Source organism: Pocillopora damicornis, chromosome 14 (assembly GCF_964200805.1).
Source record: "Pocillopora damicornis chromosome 14, jaPocDami1.2, whole genome shotgun sequence".
Taxonomy (NCBI): domain Eukaryota; kingdom Metazoa; phylum Cnidaria; class Anthozoa; order Scleractinia; family Pocilloporidae; genus Pocillopora; species Pocillopora damicornis.
Window position 1 is genome coordinate 12137501 of NC_142683.1, and position 13376 is coordinate 12150876.

Genomic DNA, 13376 nt, shown 5'->3' on the forward strand with positions numbered 1-13376 from the left:
AATTAATAGATACTTGCAACAAAATTCCATATCCAGAAATTTCTTCCACTACTTCCTCTAAAACCATTACTTTTAAATACTACAAATCAGCACATCAGTAATTGTTATCAGGGGTCTGAATATCTTATAAATCTTGCACATTTATTTCAAGTAACCTTCTATTTCATATGGATGATTAATTATACACTCAAGATGTAGAATGGCTTACATTTTACAAATTATTTCCCTTTTAATTTATGAACACACAATGACAGGCCTTTGCCACATTGGTAAATGAAATCATTATATACCGTGTATTTTGTGATAATTGACCACAATAGAGGACAGTTGTAACTGAATGTTTTCTTGGTTGTTTGTTTGTTTTTTGTACACAACATCCAAAACAATGGAGGAGATAAATTTAAATAGCAAATTTTGTTAATGGTCAAAATTAAATAACATTGGAAGATCAAATTAACTTTGTTACCCAAATTAACTTTGGTTTCTCGCTTATGCCAGGCTCCTAATATTCAAAAGCATTTATTATTATTTTTGTGTTCTTTTGTGTAACATTGCTTGAAAAATAAACACGGAGAAAGGAAAACACAAAGGATTAAACTTGAAGCTAAAGCAAAGTTAAAATTTGAGCCATAGCTGATCCAAATACTGAGCACTTAACCCATTTAGTAAAGTTCATGTATATGTCAGCCAGCTTGTCACAAGTTTTCCCCCTCTCTCCTCCAAAAGTCTCTGTAAACAAATTTTTCAACGTGGTTCCATATTGATAAGTATATTACAGCTCCTCGATCTCCTTCTCTCAAAATAAGGTAACTCTAAATTTAATAATGTAATTGACTTGATAAAACTCTAACTGTAACTGGCTTTTACTCGCAACATTAATTTCTTGATATTTAAGCCAAACTATTTTGTAGTCTTAATGTTTTGTGATCTTTACAATTTTGGCATTGCCATTTCCTCTTAGAGTTGATTGCCCAATCTGGTACTTGCACACATTCAGGATGATACCAACTGGAATATCTAAAGCACATAACATATTCTTTCTTGTCATTTGGCAGTCGACATTTGCAAAAAAATTTGTACCAATGTCTTGTTTTCAACGACATGACAAGGAACCCTTCTTATAGTCTTTGGAAAGGGAGTAACTTTGGCACTTTCAAGACATGTGGCATAGTGCTGTCGCATCAGTGCTTGATCGTAACGCTGAGTCGTTAGATCTAAACCTTGGCACAAATCTGTGGCAAATGCTAAGGCAAAAAGCCCACAGTCAGCAGAACCTATCTGCTTTTGTACCTTCTCATTGATGAAGGTGACTGTATCACCAGCATGCAGCAACATCTGACAGGCATGTTCAACTGCAATGGCATTTGGCTTGATGAACAGGCTGTCAAAGACTCTGACAGTGCCAGGATGTGACACACCAATTGTGCTAAGACATAGCCAGTGTCCAACATTTATGATTTGCACAAACTCAGATGTTGCTGGATCGATCAAATGACCTCTTAGAGCAGGATCACAAAGGCCATCAACCAAAGGAAATTGTTTCTTAAGAAGGATTTGGCCAGCATTGATTTCTGTGTCATAAAGCCATCCATTTTTGTCCAAGATGTTGTTTTTGGTGGCTTCCAGGATTGTGAGTCGCGATTCCGGATCGTCCGGGAAAACATTTTGTAAAGTTAACCAAATTTTTGGTGATGAACTGTCAGCGTCAATCACTACTGCTGCAGGAGGAGGTTTCTTTACAGTTTCCTTCTTTTCATTTTTCGTTTCATTTTTGTTGTATAATTTGGGTGATGGGGAACCTTCCATTTCGCCTTCTTTACCACTGTTTTCTTCTAGCTTTCCAAATTCACATTCCTGCTTGCCATACAGGTCAGTTTCTCTTTCACAATTTTCACTTCCTTTGGATGTGGTTGTTGTTTCATCAGATTTGGAAGCATTCTGTGCAGTGCTCCACAAAATATCTTGGCCTGTTGACGAGGAGTTCCGGTAACTCTTTGTTGTATGTTCTGTACATTCTGTGACACCTGACTTTTTTTTCCATGTACCTGCACGGAGAAGAAAACGACAAGAGGTTAAACGTTTTACCATGGGCGGAGCAAGTTAAATGTACATAACTTTTCCTGTCCCCTTGCGTTAGTTGCATATGTGTTTTTCATGTGGCCGAAAGTATAGTGAGCACGTACTGATACTAAATAACTATCCTTATCCTTACCCTAATGCTTAATTTTGCAGTGATAACCTTCTTCTTTTTCATTTTCAGACCAGACTGGAACCTTCATAGGCGTGTTTACTTGTTCTGAGTGGGGACGAAAGAAAAAGGAATCAGCGTTGTAAACTTTTCTCCACTCATCTGTCTTCATGTGGACATTTGCCTGGTCAATTCTTGACATGCGGTTTTTAACCGTAGCTCGATACATGTGCGTGCGCAGGTCAGATGTCCTAGGGAAGTATCGTCGGTTTGTGTCTTGTGGTGGCTGATCATCTCGAAACAAGACCTCTTTCACGAAGATTTTCAAATGCCGTCTCATTTCATATATTTCTTTAACTCCCTCCGCTACGAGCTTGTGGATCCTCTTAATGATCTTCTCATCAAGAGGTTGAGAGATTCCAGCGACCTAGAGTAATAAAAAACTCGAACTGTGAAAATGCTCGCTATTTCAAGTGGGAACGCCCTAGTAATGCACACCTATACGTTATTTACTCCTTTGCAATTTTTTTATATTGTGTGAATGTTTGAAATTGTACTTTAACAACAACAAGGAAAACGAGATCATGGCGAAAAATGTACAGGCACTTTTATGTCCCATTTTGACCGGCTTGCCCGCCAACTCTGTATCAAAGTCCCTGGGATTGAATTATTATCATGTATTTTAAAGCAAGGTCAACACAAGGTGTAATTTTTTTCAATGACGGTCGCATTAGTTCGTGTTGAACACTAAGTTACCTCGCCAAAGAAGTGATTCTGATGGTCTGTAATGAGAGGTAGATCAATGTAAATCCTTCTTTCGTACTTGGTGACCCCTTCTTCTAAAGCTTTTCGCAAATTTCTAGACGCAGTTTCCCGTCTCTCCTTGCTGTCTTCTTGAATCTGAAAGACGAAAAATGATACACTTAAAGGAAAAAAATGGATGCCTTGTAATGGTAAACTGAATGTGACAGATGCAGTGCACAAATAAGTTTTTCCCGCTGCTTCAACTCGATTTTTCTGTTTTAAAATTGATTCACGTTATGTGGATGAAAAGAAAACTTGGTGCTGGCAGTGTGTAAGCTTTGTTTGACCACACTCACGTCCCAGACAGAGATAAAAAACATCAGAAAGCTCGAATTTTCTTGAATAACTAAGGGAACGGGACCACCTCTCGTGAATCGTCATTCCAGTCAAAAAGGTGACTAGGTAGCAGGAATTTTGGACAGTGATACCGCATATCTGATTTATTCAGTAAACCGGATTCGTTCTGTTAATACACGAGTGGAACTACCTTGTGCTCTGCAAAAAATAAAATTTCTCGCATTTTTATCTGTGCTTTGCAGTCAAACTTCCGAAAGATAAATATATCAGCGTGAGATGAGTGATAGTGTATTTCACAAGTTATTTTCTGGAATGTGAAGAAACAGAAGTGTCATTGCGTGATGCCTTGAAAGATAAGGAGCCGACATACGACAGCTTGATAGAAAGCAAAAAACGTAGAATTGCGTTTATTTTCTCTTTTGTCAGCAGCATACATCAGTTAGAGGTTTTTGTAATTGGTTAGTTCTAAACTATCTTCAATTTAGCCGAGATTGAACTGTTATCGCGGTTGTCATAAAAGTATTCTGAGATCAATGTCATTTGACCCAGCGATATGTGTATTTGACCTTTCGGGTTAGCAAGCCATATATAGGTGACAGTAGCAACACCAATGTCGCGGATAAAAAAAAAAAGTATGTATGTACAGTACAATATTTTATTGTTTTTTTAGAGGGCACGGTAACGAATCTTGCAATCTGATTGGTTCTTTACCCGGTCAGTATTTTCCTATCTCTGCCCACGGGCCACGGTAACGCTTTCGTGAGTCGCCGAGTACATCCCAACTTTCGTTGTCATTTTTCATAAATATACCTCGTTTTCCAGCTGGGCAGTATTTTTAAGCAAACACGTCGGTCACTACCTCAAGCCGATAAATAACTTATGAATCCTCTTTTTCATCTCTATCAAATCACTTTGGTTGACAGAAAAATATTGGTTTCAGAATGAATTTGTATAAACAATATTGTCATTACGTTGGTTGACAAGCGGCCTAATAACCGTCTGCAATTAATTTTAATCGTTCACAAAAAGTACCCAGAAAGTTGAAACGTGAGGTATTTGGTTACAATTGAACTGAACGATGGAACTTTCATTCATTTAAAATCTGAATTTTCTCGAGCAATTTGTTCATAGTAAAAAAAAAGCGAGCGAAGTTTTAATTTAAGTTCTACAACAAATATACGCTCCCGGTGAGTCTTTCCAATTCCGTTCAATTTGGACATTTGTACCTTAAATTGCACAACAGAAATTGAAGGAATTTTTTGAGAAAAGGCCGCATTAAATTCCCTTGTGTCTCGTTGGAGTGTGCCGTTCGAATTTAGTTTTTGTGAAGGAAAGATCAGAGTTAAACACGCCATTACAGGAAACAAACGAGCAAACTCTCACAACTTCAAAATAAAAAAATTGAATTTACTCACAATTACTTTCCTCGCCGTTTACTTAATGAACAGAGGTAAATCTTCGTACATGAATGAATGGTCGATGAGAGTGAATAATACTTTCCGTTAGATCATTGACTGATTTTAAAGAAAATATTGTCGTGACAGTCCTTGCCAAACTAGTTCTGTTGGTTTTCAAATGTTCCTACGCTTTTTTTTTTCTTGCGCGCTCTCTAATTGACAGGTGTCAGATTGTGACAGATACTTGTAAAAATATAGTTTCAAAGTTTGTTTGGAAGCCTTTTAAATCACCTTTATCGTTACGGAAATGAAAATGTTTCGCTGAGGCATCTCTCTTAAATTTGCATCACCTCTATTTTAACTACCATTTACTCACTCAAAAATTGTTCAGTTTATGGAAGATCTTGCCGTATTTACGGCTATAAATATTATTCGGGTTCTTTCGGAAAGAATTTCGTCAAGTTTAAAAACAATAAATATGTTATTTACCGGCTAAGGGTCGGTCCGTATGGTGAAAAACTGTGACCGAGGTCTTGAAAATTCTGCCCTCGGCCTACGGCCTCGGGCAGTATTTACAAGACCTCGGTCACAGTTTTTCACCATACGGACCTCCCAGCCGGCAAATAACATATATTTATTGTTTTTTTAGAGGGCACGGTAACGAATCTTGCAATCTGATTGGTTCTTTACCCGGTCAGTATTTTCCTATCTCTGCCCACGGGCCACGGTAACGCTTTCGTGAGTCGCCGAGTACATCCCAACTTTCGTTGTCATTTTTCATAAATATACCTCGTTTTCCGGCTGGGCAGTATTTTTAAGCAAACACGTCGGTCACTACCTCAAGCCGATAAATAACTTATGAATCCTCTCTTTTCTCTCTATCAAATCACTTTGGTTGACAGAAAAATATTGGTTTCAGAATGAATTTGTATAAACAATAGTGTCATTACGTTGGTTGACAAGCGGCCTAAAAACCGTTTGCAATTAATTTTAATCGTTCACAAAAAGTACCCAGAAAGTTGAAACGTGAGGTATTTGGTTACAATTAAACTGAACGATGGAACTTTCATTCATTTAATATCTGAATTTTCTCGAGCAATTTGTTCATAGTGAAAGAGCAAGCGAAGTTTTAATTTAAGTTCTACAACAAATATACGCTCCTGGTGAGTCTTTCCAATTCCCTTCAATTTGGACATTTGTACCTTAAATTGCACAACAGAAATTGAAGGAATTTTTTGAGAAAAGGCCGCATTACATTCCCTTGTGTCTCGTTGGAGTGTGCCGTTCGAATTTAGTTTTTGTGAAGGAAAGATCAGAGTTAAACACGCCATTACAGCAAACAAACGAGCAAACTCTTACAACTTCAAAATAAAAAAATTGAATTTACTCAGAAAATTACTTTCCTCGCCGTTTACTTAATGAACAGAGGTAAATCTTCGTACATGAATGAATGGTCGATGAGAGTGAATAATACTTTCCGTTAGATCGTTAACCGATTTTGAAGAAAACATTGTTGTGACAGTCCCTGCCAAACTAGTTCTGTTGGTTTTCAAATGTTCCTACGATTTTTTTTTCTTGCGCGCTCTCTAATTGACAGGTGTCAGATTGTGACAGATACTTGTAAAAATAATGTTTCAAAGTTTGTTAAGAAGCCTTTTAAATCACCTTTATCGTTACGGAAATGAAAATGTTTCGCTGAGGCATCTCTCTTAAATTTGCATCACCTCTATTTTAACTACCATTTACCCACTCAAAAATTGTTCAGTTTATGGAAGATCTTGCCGTATTTACGTCCATAAATCATTAGGGTTCTTTCGGAAAGAATTTCGTCAAGTTTAAAAACAATAAATATGTTATTTACCGGCTAAGGGTCGGTCCGTATGGTGAAAAACTGTGACCGAGGTCTTGAAAATGCTGCCCTCGGCCTACGGCCTCGGGCAGTATTTACAAGACCTCGGTCACAGTTTTTCACCATACGGACCTCCCAGCCGGCAAATAACATATATTTATTGTTTTTTTAGAGGGCACGGTAACGAATCTTGCAATCTGATTGGTTCTTTACCCGGTCAGTATTTTCCTATCTCTGCCCACGGGCCACGGTAACGCTTTCGTGAGTCGCCGAGTACATCCCAACTTTCGTTGTCATTTTTCATAAATATACCTCGTTTTCCGGCTGGGCAGTATTTTTAAGCAAACACGTCGGTCACTACCTCAAGCCGATAAATAACTTATGAATCCTCTCTTTTCTCTCTATCAAATCACTTTGGTTGACAGAAAAATATTGGTTTCAGAATGAATTTGTATAAACAATAGTGTCATTACGTTGGTTGACAAGCGGCCTAAAAACCGTTTGCAATTAATTTTAATCGTTCACAAAAAGTACCCAGAAAGTTGAAACGTGAGGTATTTGGTTACAGTTAAACTGAACGATGGAACTTTCATTCATTGAATATCTGAATTTTCTCGAGCAATTTGTTCATAGTAAAAAAAAGCGAGCGAAGTTTTAATTTAAGTTCTACAACAAATATACGCTCCTGGTGAGTCTTTCCAATTCCGTTCAATTTGGACAATTGTACCTTAAATTGCACAACAGAAATTGAAGGAATTGAGAAAAGGCTGCATTAAATTCCCTTGTGTCTCGTTGGAGTGTGCCGTTCGAATTTAGTTTTTGTGAAGGAAAGATCAGAGTTAAACACGCCATTACAGCAAACAAACGAGCAAACTCCCACAACTTCAAAATAAAAAAAATGAATTTACTCACAATTACTTTCCTCGCCGTTTACTTAATGAACAGAGGTAAATCTTCGCACATGAATGAATGGTCGATGAGAGTAAATAATACTTTCCGTTAGATCATTAACTGATTTTTAAGAAAACATTGTCGTGACAGTCCTTGCCAAACTAGTTCTGTCGGTTTTCAAATGTTCCTACGATTTTTTTTTCTTGCGCGCTCTCTAATTGACAGGTGTCAGATTGCGACAGATACTTGTAAAAATAATGTTTCAAAGTTTGTTTGGAAGCCTTTTAAATCACCTTTATCGTTACGGAAATGAAAATGTTTCGCTGAGGCATCTCTCTTAAATTTGCATCACCTCTATTTTAACTACCATTTACTCACTCAAAAATTGTTCAGTTTATGGAAGATCTTGCCGTATTTACGGCCATAAGTCATTCGGGTTCTTTCGGAAAGAATTTCGTCAAGTTTAAAAACAATAAATATGTTATTTACCGGCTAAGGGTCGGTCCGTATGGTGAAAAACTGTGACCGAGGTCTTGAAAATGTCTCGTGGATCTTCCCAGAGTATTTTGTGACTTCTGTTCGAGTAATCTGTTTTTAAATTGTAATGGAAGATAGGCTCAGTATAGCAAGGACGAGAGAGATACAAGCTAGCGCGACGTAACGCTTTCAAATATATATATGCATACCAGTATTTCCGAAACCTTTGTCAGCCTTAAAGCAAGAAAACTTCGTCGTCGATCCTGTTTCGAACTCCGCAATGAGTTTATACGCCTCATCAACAGAATTTACGTATCCGAAATTATCCGCATCTCTACCATCAGGCGAAGGTTCGCGCTTTAAAATTCCCGCCATGTTGTTTCTGTTTGTTCTTGGGGTGTTCGGCTATGTCTCCTCGCGGATTTCCGAGAATCTTCGGCTATGATTTGCAAGCTATTAAATATTCCATCTCAGTCCCTCTCGACCGAGGTAGTTTTGGTGGATGGAATCTAATGCTGACCCTATAAAACGATAAAATATCCTAACTGCACGGTGAACGGAACAAACGGACTATCAACGCGTTGTGTTCACCTTTCTCAAAAAAACTGACCTCGCGAACATGTACGTCGATGACAAATAATCTAATAATTGAGACTGTTTCGGCAAATTCTAAGGGTTGCATTTAGTTTGTGGCACACACGCAACTGTCATCTTCAAATAAACCATATGCGCCGAAATCAGTAAGATCATTAAAACACCTTAAAGGAAAGGAAGCTTTGTTTGAATAATGCAATAGGCTTTGAATTTTAACACTACTAACGTAATGAAAATGGTTCGCAAACCTTTAAGACGCAATCTTGAAATACGATGATGTATTTCTGGTGTGATAAGGTTCCAGCTGCAAGCATTCCATGGAATCTCTTCCATAACTTCACGGAATTAAACCTACATTTAGGATATACGAGTTGACGAAAAATTAGAAATAATCATTACAAAGATATTTCAAATAGCTACAAAATAGATTTCGAAACTAACGAGGATCATGTTTTGAGTCCGACGCAATATTCTTTCACACCTACGTGTTGCCGCCGCATGATCGTGCAAGAAGAGCTAAGAAGTAACGGAATTTCCTTTACAACATCTAACTTACCGTAACATCTTCAAGTCAAAAACTAGTTGTAGACTGTGAGGCCATTCCTGCGACAAGGTCAACGTGCACTGTTCGAACGGATCTTGCGATCTGTCATCATGTGTAACACCAACACGATCACATGACTCCCTTCAGTTTAGGACGCGACACCACAGTATACGGTCAGCGGTCCTCGTTGAAAAATATTGTTATAGTTGAAATTTTTATCAGTACTGTCATTTTCATTCTTACCATTCTTTTATTAAAATCTTGATAATTTTCTACCACATAAATCAGCTTGGGAAAGCAGACTTATCTGTAGTTTTTGATTCCAGGAGCGGCATGTCAATAGAACGATCAAATTAGTTCTGCGAACAGTGATGTACCCCTCTATCTGATCAGGTATTTTCAGGGTGTTAAAGGAACATTGCAGCATGATTGTCAAGTTAAACCCATGTTTGATTGGAAATTAGTACCCACGAGTGGTTGTAGAACGTGAGAAAGCCTTAATTCCCCCACGGAATTACGTATCTGGGTGTGGACCTCCTTGGCTAATAGGTGTGTTGACTTTTGTTAGAATGGAGTAGAGTAGCTAGATCGTAGGGCGGAACGTGTAATGTTGGATTGTCGACAACAAAGCTGGATTATAGTGAAATAAAGTATACAGTATAAGATTACTAAACCAGTGTCGGCGGTAATTCTCAGTGACGCAAGTGGGAAATTCTGCGAAGATGTAGAATGGTACAGAATAATGTCGAAGAAGCTTTTCATGATGAACTAGTTACTACACAACAAAAAGAAATGCATTTGTATCTTCAACTTCTTTAATGGCTCGATGTAGTTTGGCTGGTACGACAACTTGACAACTTACTGCTCAACTGATCTCTGAACACTAGGTTGTTGCACGCGTTCTTTGAAGAAATCAGGGAAGAAGTAACAAGAAATTGACTTTCTTTCATGGAACGAACACCTATCCTCAATCTAGGCTTGCGTAATGCCTTGCGCAGTAATTCGTTACTATACTGCACTTGCGCAAGAAATGATTAGCATACCGCTTACGCAAGTAATTCAGTGTTTACAACTAGGTTTAAAAACGTAAATTGGCCGCCGTAAAGGGTAAAAAAAGCTGACGTTTCGAGTGCTAGCCCTTCGTCCTTCGCTCTGACGAAGGGCTAACGCTCGAAACGTCAGCTTTTTTACCCTTTACGGTGGCCAATTTACGTTTTCAGCACAATTGTTGACACTAAATTACCTGCTATACTCTCCCACCAACGCAGCACCAGTTTCTTTAGAAACTTACCCCCTTTATACTGCTAACGCAGTGTCGAAATCTTTTTCATGTTAAGTTTTCAGACCTTTTCACTAACGTTCATAGGTTGCTTGGTCAAAATCAACCATTGTAATCAATTTAAGATTACTAGGTACAATATTAAGAAGAGAAATTTAATTTTAACAACGGCACGGTTTTAAATGTTCAGTTTCGAGGTAACTACACAATAACCATCTCCAACGAGAGTAAACAGTCGGACATGAAACTGCCCACCAAAGATAACACCTACTTTACTGAAAACCAGTTAATCAGTTTTGCTTCCAAAGAGCAAAGTTCGGTTAAAAGTTAACATCTGTAGCCCTAAAGCAAGCTATTGCCACGCATCCAATAACTTTGGGTAAACTGGTGCAAACCGACTTAGAGTCATTGTTTTTGGGAAAAATTTTATCAATCTGTTCAAGTTGTATGTTATCAAACTTTAAAGATACTCTAGACTTTTAAACCCTTTCAAAAACAGCTGGTTAAAGCCGGCATATTCTATTATTTTAGTAAAACCTCGTCTGTTATTTCTTTTCTCTTTAATTTTGATTCAAGTGTCGTTGATCTTACTGTTCAAACAAACGAACTATTTTCAACGCAGCTTCTAATTCGAAATTTCATTTTATGCAAACCAACCCTGGCCTGAGTTTCGATTCTGGTTAACAGGTTAACCGCTGCAAAAATGTTGTCTCAATCCATTTCGAATATCATTCATTCTCCATAAATAAAGAGCTGGCTTGATTGAAGAGGATAAAAATATGAACACTATTGTCACTATTGTCTAAAGGCGGAATAAGATTCTAAGGTCCTGTTGCCGAACCCAAAATATATCGTAGTCGATATAACATATGGAAAGAAACATACAGAAAAGGTCAGCAAAATGTATATCATAGTCATTACAGACTTCTTGCATTTCGCTACGTTTATCTCTGATCCATCAAAATTATGTAGTGTTGTGTTGCATTGGATTTGCCGCTGGTGTCGACAAATACTTTGGTAAACCTTAACTTTGGCCATCATTATGATAAGATAACATGACACCATAACTGTAACAAGTTTGAATCGTAGCGCGCGCCCATAAACTGTATTTACATTCTCTAGAACACGTAAGACAGCCGGTGGAGTCGCAGTTAATATCAACGCGAAAACTGCAAAACATGCACGTCTCCGATTAAAGAATGATCGGCGAGAAACAATCAACCATCGTTCAATGGACATTGCCGTTAGGATTAAAACCGTGGCAGAAACGAAATAAATCCCGCTACCCTGACCGATTGTACGTAAGGCTCTGATAAGTGTTGGCGAGTCATACACCACAGTTGAATTCCCTGAACACATCAAAAACGTCGCAGAATAGAAAGGTTGGGCGAATACTCCCGTACACAAATCAGTAAAAGCCAAACCACTTAGAAGTATATGAAATGGTGTCCTCGCAAAATTCTTCCTCCATACCGCCGCCAAAATCATCGCATTTCCCGCCACTGCCACAGGTGAGAGTAGAACGATGGCAATAGCTGTCGAGAGGAAAACAATGCGAGGGAAGGAGTCATTCCTGTCTTTGTTGAAAATGTGTGAGGTGCACGGCGTAAATGAGCTGCTTTGATGCTGAGAGTAAATACTAGAGTTGCTGAACATTATTTTCAGTGGCGTAGCACCAGGGAGATGAAAGATTTAAGCTATCCCAGGTGCCCTCAGAGTTAGTAACTAACTCTTGAAATCCATATTACAATCCATTTTTGCTCTTTAGTCTGTAGATATTATTTAGTATATCGCCTCCTCTTTTAACTGACCCTGCGATTATTGTGTGTCCACGTTTAAAACGTTTTGAGTTGCATTGAGTATTTGTATTTGTATTTGCGGGTGAGTGCTAAAGAACAAAAATAATAGGAAGGCGAAAGCAAATATCGAAAATACACCAACAGAGCTTGTCAAATTGATATTAAAATCAGGTGATAAAAGTGTATTGACACAGCTTTACTTGAACTATTGCCTTAATTAGTTTTATAATCGTTTTTTCTGTAAGTTGAGTTCCTCCTTCTTGCATTTGAAAATAATTCAGAACCCTTGCCTTTATCTTTAGAAGTTTAGCTGCCATAGTAAAATGTTTACATATGATTGTCAACTCGACGAGTTTTCTGTGCAAGATACTGCAGCAGGAGCACAGGCGGCCCAAGCTCCAGCTGTGGATGATTATCTTGCGCAATAACAGTCATGGCGGAGTTATAAGAGTTTGTATGGGAATATTTACGACCGTTTTAAGGAATAAAAAAATACGTAAAATCCTCAATAAAAATACCGCACCTTACTTCCGCAGTGTATCGCTTGTTATCTGACCGCTTACTTTGATGAAAAGAGCCCATTTTAGCGAGTTGTTTATTTCGAGGTTTTCAACGTACATAAGAAAAGCCCTGGGCTTAAAGCGGTCGTAAATGAGCCTGTGGCTCACGGTAACCAGGCATAGCTTTCGTGAATGTGTTTCCCACGAACTAAAATTCTTTGTTTGCGCTCTTAACTGACAAAAAGGCATTCTGATTCTTCCCAATGGGCGCTGTCATGCAAATCGTTCCTTCCACTGGATCGATTAGGCTAGAAAATCCGTCGAATATTAGGCTGGATAATCCCTCGAAAAGTTAAAGGTTCAGTAATCCCTCCAAAGGGCTGAATAATCCCTCCAAAGGGCTTGATAATCCCTCGAAAGGGCTTGACAATCTCTCGAAAGTGATGAATAATCCCTCGAAAGGGCTCAATTATCCCCGTTTTAAGGGAATTGTTTGCTAACTGATCGTGGATCATCGAAGTCACAGGTGTCTCCAAAAGTGCATTCCCATTGTTCGCTGCCTACAGAGCCGATAAAGTCGTGACTTCTCCGCCATTTAAGATCGTCAAATGATATAGATGGCTCGATTGCAGACACTTTACCAACAGTGCACCCGGTAAAGATGGATACTTGCCAAAAAAACTCGACGTCACTCCATTCAACGAAGACAGGGCGCCGTATTCATATGCTAATCTACACGTCAATTTCGCCGTAATAT

At 38.4% G+C, this 13376-nt stretch overlaps 1 protein-coding gene and 2 pseudogenes across 3 annotated transcripts; all 3 read right to left on the reverse strand.

Moving 5' to 3' along the window:
• Positions 1-122: 122 nt before the first annotated feature.
• LOC149034476 (uncharacterized) lies at positions 123-2198 on the reverse strand (annotated as a pseudogene). The gene has a single exon (XR_016183146.1). The product of XR_016183146.1 is annotated as an uncharacterized LOC149034476 (transcript).
• A 15-nt stretch (positions 2199-2213) lies between these two features.
• On the reverse strand, positions 2214-8693 carry LOC149034477 (uncharacterized). Its single transcript, XM_089194879.1, has 3 exons — positions 8113-8693; positions 2945-3228; positions 2214-2615 (listed from the first exon to the last, which is right to left on the reverse strand). The coding sequence occupies exons 1-3, from the start codon at positions 8276-8278 to the stop codon at positions 2214-2216; spliced, it is 852 nt and encodes a 283-aa protein (XP_089051005.1). The 5' UTR covers positions 8279-8693.
• A 1141-nt stretch (positions 8694-9834) lies between these two features.
• Positions 9835-11976, reverse strand: LOC149034478 (high-affinity lysophosphatidic acid receptor-like; annotated as a pseudogene). Its single transcript, XR_016183239.1, has one exon. The product of XR_016183239.1 is annotated as a high-affinity lysophosphatidic acid receptor-like (transcript).
• Positions 11977-13376: the final 1400 nt, after the last annotated feature.

Coding starts and splice junctions, on each gene's coding strand:
- LOC149034477 (XM_089194879.1), bottom strand. CDS start 8,278: ATGGCGGGAATTTTAAAGCGCGAACCTTCGCCTGATGGTAGAGATGCG. Junction 3,229..8,112: donor CAAAGGTTTCGGAAATACTG/GTATGCATATAT, acceptor TTTCATCCACAT/AACGTGAATCAATTTTAAAA. Junction 2,616..2,944: donor AGAATCACTTCTTTGGCGAG/GTAACTTAGTGT, acceptor TTATTACTCTAG/GTCGCTGGAATCTCTCAACC.